The sequence below is a fragment of the Seriola dumerili genome, unplaced genomic scaffold (genome assembly GCF_002260705.1).
Source record: "Seriola dumerili isolate Sdu_G_001 unplaced genomic scaffold, Sdu_1.0 BDQW01000147.1, whole genome shotgun sequence".
Lineage (NCBI taxonomy): Eukaryota > Metazoa > Chordata > Actinopteri > Carangiformes > Carangidae > Seriola > Seriola dumerili.
Window position 1 is genome coordinate 1,453,340 of NW_019174402.1, and position 8,839 is coordinate 1,462,178.

The 8,839-nt window shown below is 39.8% G+C and overlaps 1 protein-coding gene and 1 non-coding gene across 2 annotated transcripts; one reads left to right on the forward strand and one right to left on the reverse strand.

Moving 5' to 3' along the window:
- Positions 1-81: 81 nt before the first annotated feature.
- On the reverse strand, positions 82-4,324 carry setd6 (SET domain containing 6). Its single transcript, XM_022749999.1, has 9 exons — positions 4,241-4,324; positions 3,722-3,805; positions 3,413-3,557; positions 3,175-3,316; positions 2,818-3,012; positions 2,542-2,692; positions 2,148-2,328; positions 1,310-1,446; positions 82-1,183 (listed from the first exon to the last, which is right to left on the reverse strand). The coding sequence occupies exons 1-9, from the start codon at positions 4,265-4,267 to the stop codon at positions 851-853; spliced, it is 1,395 nt and encodes a 464-aa protein (XP_022605720.1). The 5' UTR covers positions 4,268-4,324; the 3' UTR covers positions 82-850.
- Positions 4,325-4,982: 658 nt separating this feature from the next.
- On the forward strand, positions 4,983-5,054 carry trnap-ugg. The gene has a single exon. It is a non-coding gene; the product is annotated as a tRNA-Pro (tRNA).
- Positions 5,055-8,839: the final 3,785 nt, after the last annotated feature.

The following is an 8,839-nucleotide window of genomic DNA, read 5'->3' on the forward strand; positions in this document are numbered from 1 at the left end:
GACTACAAAAGTAAGATGATGTTGCTAATATATCAGGTGTTTCGATTACAAGGTATCTTCTAGTATCTAGAAAACCATAATTCATATAAAATACTCAGATTTCCAGAGTCGGGTGCAGGTCATACTTAAATATTTGCATTGAGTGAAGGTTTTATATCTTTTTTTTATTGGAAAATGTGAAATGTTCTGCTTCATGTATATCCAGAGGACTGGATTACCTGCCAGTGCTCCTATGGTTACAAAACCAGAAAATGTTAACTCAAATGCCAATAACATGTACAGTTTTGAAGCTGTAGGTTATCCAGTGTTAACAACCAACCAATATCTACAGTGGTTAACTTTAAAAAAAATTTCTATACAAAATGTTTTCAATAATTCTTTAGCTTGTTTGCTGTATGTCTATAGCAAATTCCCCTTTTGCATATGAGTTTGTTTTTTTTCTTCTTTAAACTGCACTGAGATGCAAATTGATCTAGTGACTGAGACTGTTCTGTCACAGACTGAGTTGATCTTGGAGTTTTGTAGACTCCATGTCCCAGTCTGAGGACAGATGTGACGTGGAGACACTTGTCTTTCTGAGATGAAGGTGGATGTGTCCGAGTGGTTTTCCCCTTGCAGATGAATTTTCATATTTAGCAAAAAGGTGGTTGCAGACCAGAACAAATTACACTTTGTCGAAGTGGCAAAACATACACATATTTTGTCAGCAACAGTACAAAACGAACTTGAAAATGTCATCTGGAAAAACATTTATTGACTGTTTTGAAAGGGAAGTTGTAGTAAATGGGTTTTCTTCTAAGGATAAAAAAAAGACCTTCCACTTTGGTCCTGGTCCCTGTCACAGTTGAACTCATGACTTGGTGAGCTCCATCAGTCTGTACAGGATTCTCTTCTGTCCATATTGTACCTGCAGTGCATTCTGCTGCCTGGTGCTCAGTCCAGCAAGTGCCACCTTGTTCTCTATCAGTGCCCGGTCGCTGTCTGTGACCCCCTCCTCCTCCCCGTTTCCATAGGACCTCAGAGTTAGACGGGCTGCTTCATGAATCAGCTTTTTCCATGAAGCCTTTAATTCTGGGAGACCCTCGCTAGAGAAAGCAAGAGAAATCTCGTCTTCCTCGTCATCTTCCTCCCATCCTTCATTTTCTTTGAACTCTGAGAACTCTTCCTTTGACATGCACAGCACCTGATGATACACAAAGCAAGAATCATGTTTCCAATAACAGCCATTCATCAACTACTCATCCCTAACAAAGTGGTTTTGTTCAGTTTACAAACATCAACAGCAGCACTGTTGTATGTACTCCCTCACCTTGAGTGCAGTATGTAGCTCCATGTCTGTAAGGCAGCCCTGTTTACCAAACACAAAGGCTCCTTTCTCTTGCATCATCTGACACAGCATCTTCCACTGCTCCTCCACCAGCTGCCGGTCCAAATCAGACTGAATGCCTGAGAGGAGAAGAAAAAGAAAAGATTAGGAGTGAGGGTCTTCAACTGAATTAAAGGGCAATTCAAAAAAAAAAATGAATCTGAAAGGGTTGGACTCTGCTGCTATGATTCTGATAAGAAAATCATTTATTTTCCTCTGAACTGATTGAGACAATATAATGTCCACATCTATGTACAACTATGTCCACATTTTTATTTCCACCCATATACACATACAGGCACCAAAACAAACCCCTGCTAGAAAGAAACAGATCTGCAAAGTCTAACTAATTAATCTCAGTATCATCAAATGAACTGACCATTACACCTACAACATGCCTCAAAAGACAAAGATGAAAAACACAACTATCAGTGACACTCTTGGCCCATATACCATAAGTTATCTTAGTTCATAAAATCACAGTGCAATGACGATACGGCCATGAAAACCTTTCACACAGATAAATGAATACAGCTCACTCGCTCCTCTCGTCTCAATTTTCACTCTTGAATGGCCTGAGCTTTAGTGGTCTATCCATGCTTTCTATTGGAGCAATTTTTAAAAAAAAGTGTGTGCATATAACAAATGTTGTAAATAAATCTGACAAACTCAATAATCTTTAGGCAACATGCAAGCTACAGGCTTCCTACATCCTCTGTAAACTCATTTCTTTCCTCAACACGAGCCTCTTCTGAAGACTCTGTGGGCACTTATCAATCACCTTGTGTGGCGACTTTATAGAGGTTGGTGTGGGGGATGTCAGCAGTGTCGTTGCTGTTGCTTGGATACGGTTCTGTGAAGCCATACATATGAAGCAGCTGCCAGTTGGCCATCTGCCCATAGGTGTTAAATACCTCCTCATCCTTATGAATGGGGCGCACGCAAACCATCTTCAGACTGTCCTGAGAGAGATGGAGTGCAGAGAGAATGAGAAAGGAATTAGGAAGAAGATAAAGTGAGAGAAGAGTTTACTTCTTATTGAAGAAAAACATGCTTCCTCACTTCTCAGGTGTGTGTCTTCGCAGGTGAGAAGCTTTTCTGGCAGACTAAACAACAAACAACTGCTACCAACTAAAAAAAAGTCCATCGATATTAAAGTGGATGTGTCAACTCACCGGTGTGAACTCCAGATTAGCGTTATGATTGGACACATGGTTTAGCATATCAGCCATGGGAACCATCATAGGTGGGTTGGGGGCCTTCTCATCCTCATCCTCCTCTTCATCATCATCCTCCTCCTCCTCCTCTTCCTGTGGTTCTTGGAAACTACAGAGAGAGAGAGAGAGAGAGAGGAGACATGAAGGAACAGATCAGATTTCAGAACCCAGGACAACGAGGTAAAAAAAAAGATCCAGATACATTATGTATGTGAGTGTCTCGTGCTCACTCACCTATAGGCCATAACAAAGGCCACCAGCTGTGTGTAAAGCTCCAGAGTGTGTGTGCTGGGGTTCCAGAGGTCAGGATGCTGGGTGATGAAAGGCAAGACCACGTCTGTATATTCCTTACGGATGTTAGCCAAGTCTCTGTCCACAGCCTCTGGAATACCTGTTCCCCTCAACAGTCTGCCTCTCTCCTCTTTAGACCTGAACAGATGGACTCTAAATTACTCTAATGAAGCTATAAACTCACACTTCAATAGAAAAAAAATCAAGGACAAAGCTCTTACCAACAACACTAACTGACAAGTGACCTCTCAGATGGGATTTAGACACTGATTAGAAACAGGTTTTTTTTTTTTTTTTTACCAGAACATGGGGTGATCGAGTGTCTTGAAGTCCGTCCACAGAGAGAGATAGGGTTTCCAGTGGGACTGTGAGGATGTGTACTCGTACAGCAGAGCCAGTAGCAGGGGAACCCAGCCTGAAGGGCTCTCCAGAGATGACTTCTCTGTGAAGGAAAAAGGGAATAACACAGGAGTTACAGACAGAGGGACGATGCAGGCAACTTTGATGTTAAGAAAAACTTCTTTGTAGTAACGGTTACCTTTCTCCAGCAGGGCAGAGACCTTAGTTGTCCCCTGGTGGAGAAGAGCTGATCTGGGGATGGTGAATAAAACCTCCCCCTCCTCTATGTTGTCCTTAGCCAGCATCCCATACTCTGACACTGTTCCCTCTTTACTCACATACACCTGCAGAGAGAGGCACCCATCCTAAAACTGCAACCCAGCCTTTAAAACATTAAATACTGAAAAATAAAAACTGCAGATAATGAACTTCCTGGCTGTCAAACAGACAGTGGGATGATACTGTCTGTCTGTCTGACAGGGTCCTGGTGCAGGTTGTGATAACATACCTTATTGCTGAGTACCAGACCCACTCTATCGCACCACTGTAGGAAAGTCTCCAGGGGACCGAGCTGTGAGCCGCCGTCATCTACCTGTCCGCAAAAGTCACATGGATAAAAACTTGAGCATCGCTAAGGTGCACTTGGTTCTCACTATTGGAGCCGCTCAATAACAGCTGCTATACAATCACAACGGTACAGTGATGTCAAGGGGTTGTCCAACTGTCTTACTTTACGGCTGCTTTGTGTAACAGCCCATATGGTTTCAAATTAACTCAAAGGTTATAAATTCAAGGAAATGACATTTGTTGCCATGACTGTTAAAACTGTGCAAATATCAAGCAAATATACACGCACAGACTAACGCCACTGACATCTTCATCTAGCTAACACATGAAGCTAAGTTACAAACACCATAGCGTGCACCGCTAGCAGCTATTTACACACATAGCTGACCGGGTACAGTGCAGCTAAATATAACATGCATTATCTGCTGCCTTTTCAGATTTAAAATGATAAAGTTGTGACCTTGGTTCGTTTCGGTTCTGTTGCCATTTTAGCGCTGGTACTAGCAAACTAGCTCGAGGCTAACCACAGCATGTAGGACACGTGTGCTGTGAACAACATTAGGATCAGTTCACCCTGAGCTCTGCCTTGCAGGCAACCGATGAACACACCCTGATATAGTGGCTGTGATATCACCATGGACATATACTGTTATAGCTTTCTTTGAAGTCATGAACAGCACAAAGAGAAGAAGATATATGAAAACTAAATTTAAGAGATCATTGCAAAAAAGTTGTCAAAAATTCATATATACATATCATTACAGCAGATTTTTAAAATAACTATAAAATATGGATATCAGACGTGCCCCTTGGTGATGCAGTGTATGGGATATGTTGTAATATACTTTATAAATACTTTTAAACATTTGCAAGTGCGCACAGATGAAGGTTAATATTATTACATAATAATTACTATTACCTTAATACAATTTTAAAAAATTGTTCACAGCATGTATCAGTTTTTCATATCAAATGGCTTTAAATTTGATCCTGGTATTACATTAGAGTGAATTACTGTCTGAAGTGTCAGATGGCCATGTCATTTATTTCAGCTCCTGTGGTTGTTGGTCTCTGTTATGTTTTCCGCTCGGTGACAACTACCCGGTGTTGTTCAGTCAGGTGAGCTCTGGGTGACGAGCCTGTCACGATACCTGTCCCATTGATTTTAGGTGCTTGTCGATCGACTTAAAAGAACGTAAGGTGGCTCGTTGGTCTAGGGGTATGATTCTCGCTTTGGGTGCGAGAGGTCCCGGGTTCAAATCCCGGACGAGCCCTGTTTTGACCTCACGGTTAAAGGTCACAGAGCGCAAACAAGAAATGGCACCCAGTTAATCCAGACAGCAAAATCAAGAAATTGTTAATTGAAGAGATTTTACAATGAGTTACAAAACACTGGTAGTATACACAGGATAGTTAGAACATAACTGCATATTTAAGTAAAGAAATATTGGCAGAGTGGAAAGTATTCAACATTTGTACAGAATGTTTATGACAGGTCGGTGCAGGTGAAATCAGACTACTGATGATTCAGATGACACATCCACAAATGCAGCATGTGAATTTATGCAACATATCTGTCCGATTCACTTAATAATTACAATTGTTTATTTTTTGTCAGTTACTTGCTGTCTGCATATTTTTTTGCTAACATGCCAATCATTTGTAAGTGTGAATTTTTTTTAACTAACATGAAAATGTTAAGGCGAGCTGATGGGAGGTCTCATTGAGGTTCAGAACAGACGAGGTCAGAACATTCATGAGATCCATTTGAAACAACTAGATGAAGGCAAGTAAGTACAATAGAGAAAACTCTCATCGCTCTCTTTACATCCTTTATATGAGATCCGGCTCGAAGGACCAAGTTGTTAGGAAAATGATCAAATAAACTCAGGAAAACCATCTGAAAATTATAAGAGTAGGATATTTATTCTTGCAGCAAGGGAACAAGTTACACACAAGAGCTTGCAATGCAAATGTTCAAAGAATACAAAATACACGCAGGATTTATACACAGAACATATGAGAGTGACCTCACATCTTTGCTGATATGAGATACACACAATAGAGACTTGATTCATGCCTTATCATAGCTAATGTGTGGGTGCAGTAGCTAGGAAGAACAGCGAAGGTCACTGCACTCCTCTCTGACAACTCCTGTCTTGAAAACAAACACAATGTCAAAATAATGAAAAGTTCACTTCAGGACAATACAGGTTCTCTTTAGGACAGTTATATTTATCTAATCATAAAGTATCACAATTTTCCAACAAAAAGGAGCCATTAAAAACACTGAATGGAGTTCAGCAGGGTATCTCCTTATGTCTCAAGTTGTCGTCGTCTAGTGAATTTTGGGAGAAAAATGAGAAACAGCATTTCAAACAAGATAGAAACTAAAGTGAAGCTGAAATAAGAATCACAGTTTTGTGTCCTGAGCTGTAGAAGCGCAAAATTTCTTCAGGAATTTTATAGTTATGTGCCTGCAATGCAATAGCATTTTATTTTGCATACTTGTTTGTCTTATTCATCTTCCATATGGAAATTTCAGCACGTAACTAGTCCCGCAGCTTTGAGAAACCCCGAACAATATATCCATACGTGCAGCTCGATTGGGAATGAGAGGCTGTTCTTTTTATTTAGGGTTAACCAGGCAACAAGCCCCTGAGAACCTCAGAGTCCCAATAGGTCCAAACCTTGAACTGGTTTATGCTGATATAGTTGTGCACCACTAAATCACTGTCAACTAACACAACAAGGACTTGAGACCCTGTCTTTACAATGATCCCTGTGTAAAAAATGTAGTTTTAAGACCTTCTCTATTTCAGTTCTGTGCTTATATGATACATATACATAATTAATGTGATAAAGTACCACACAGTAAATCTGGGGCCAGGTGGTATTTTAGCAAGTGTCGACTTAATTTCAGAGACTTTTTGTTCCTGCATAGACAAAATATCAATAATTAACTTTAACTTCTGAAAATATTTCTATCTGCCATTAAAAACTGTCTGAGTATACTGGGCAATAAGAAGAATTGGGTATTGCAGTATTCATTGAGTTTTGACACACTTCTTGTTCAGTGTTCTGGTGGTCCACCTGAAAATCATCATCTAATTAATTAGATAGATAAAAACAGGTAGGTCTATTTTTGGGGGCGTGGCTGTTTGATTGATATACCTGGTCTGCAATGCTTGATCAGATGACGCGGCAGGCCAGGAGGTCGATCACCGGAGGATCAGTGACCGGAGGAGAGTTTGGGTCGTGTGCTCGTCGTATTGAATCAGTTGTGTTGAATGTTATTTTTCTCAATATTTGTCCGTCGAAGAATAATTTAGCACTGACAGTTTTGCTGTTAGTTATTTAGTTTTAATGAGTTTTCGGTTCACAGTAATTATGGCTCATTCTTCGTCACTAACAAACTGGAGAGATGATGATGATATACAGTTTTTTTCGGTAAGTAAATGTTTATTTTCTGAACGTCCTACAGTTTTAATGTGTATGATGCTAGTGAAAAAGCTAGTGCGTTTTTTCCCTACGTGCTTTGACCGGAGAACGGAGACAGTTAACACTTTGCTAACCTAGCTAGCTGTTTGTTATGCTAACCGTACCTGGTCCCAAACATGCAAACATTTGCAGGACAAGGATATATAATAGATAATATAGTTTAACTTATCTCACTCTCATGTTATTAGAAAAAGTCAGTCGCTGATAGAATTTTCCCACATGCAGCAAAACATTCAGGTTTATCTAATTAACTTATTTTCTGTGTCCTCTTCTCGCTGGTATCGTATCGAGTACAATACACAATGTATACTAGAACATTATCTTGTGGGGGTTTGTGATTTAATACTGTGAATTCATACACAGGAGTCCTCAACTGAAGCAGGTATTCATGCACCTGTCCCGACAGCTGGTATATGTGTGTGATTAACTGTGATCCACCATGTCTGAACTAAAGTGTTTGTCTTTTACTGTCATTCAAAGGAATCCACACTGAAAACTGAATGACTGGTGCCCACAGAAGGAGGACCTCATGTATGGACAAAGGAGACTGCACGGACATCCTTAGTTCTCAAATGGGCTGTGATGATGGTGATGATGGTGATGATGATGATGATGATGCCAGAAAACCACTTCCAGTTCAGCTTCCTCTGATGAGAGGACAGACCATCTGTTTAGACATTTGATGTCACTTCCTCTTTGTGATGTCAGTTAAAAGCAACAGTATATTGTTTATAGACAAAATATGTTAGTGTGACGGGGCGGTAAATCATTTTTACAAAAAAGTATTTTTTGATTAAAAATAAATATCTCATGTAAATAGGGACACACATATAATCCTGACAATAATAAAGGTTTGATAAGAAACATTACATTTATTGGTGATATTTTAGATACAAATGTCAAGTTGTTTCATATGGACATGTGAAAATTGCCATGTTCTAAGGAAAAATGACTAAAAATAGTGTGTTAGTCTTTGTAAGTAGTTTTTTCTCATTTAACATCATGGCAAGAGTACTTGACTTAATGGTTTTAAGGTTTGGAAACCCCTTGCACATTTTTGTGCCATATGCATCTCATCTAATGTTGCAGAACCAAATGGCACCTGCTTCACAGAATGCTATCATCTATATGGGGATATAGTGGTATAGCTTTATTGCAGATCAACTTCTGTAAGTGCATGTACATGTGTATACATGTCTTGCTATGGTTGGGACAAATTTTTGTTTGAAACCATCAGTGTGAGGTTATTGTGGCCAGTCGTGACAGCTTCAAAAGGCTTTTTGAGGGACACCTGCAGTGACAGAGGTCAGTGTAAGGATAAGTCTCTAGACGAATGAAACTGAAAGTAATGTCTTTTGTACAGATTGAAACGTGAGGAATGAAGTACACGCACCGAGCAGCAGGAACAACACAAAGTTCTCCAGGAATGTTCAAGTACTTTTAATGTTATCCTCTACCGGCGCAATCTTCCGTAATTAAGTCATCAGTTCTGCTCTTGTTTAACTTTCTGCATGATATAAAAATATGTTCACCTGGATTTTAAAGTGTGTTTTGTCTA

What these genes read in the sequence shown, in the direction of transcription:
- setd6 (XM_022749999.1), bottom strand. Translation starts at nt 4,267, where the DNA reads ATGGCAACAGAACCGAAACGAACCAAG. An exon ending in CAGAACCGAAACGAACCAAG is followed by an intron (nt 3,806 to 4,240) that starts GTCACAACTTTA and finishes TTTTGCGGACAG; the next exon opens with GTAGATGACGGCGGCTCACA. An exon ending in GTCTGGTACTCAGCAATAAG is followed by an intron (nt 3,558 to 3,721) that starts GTATGTTATCAC and finishes CTCTCTCTGCAG; the next exon opens with GTGTATGTGAGTAAAGAGGG.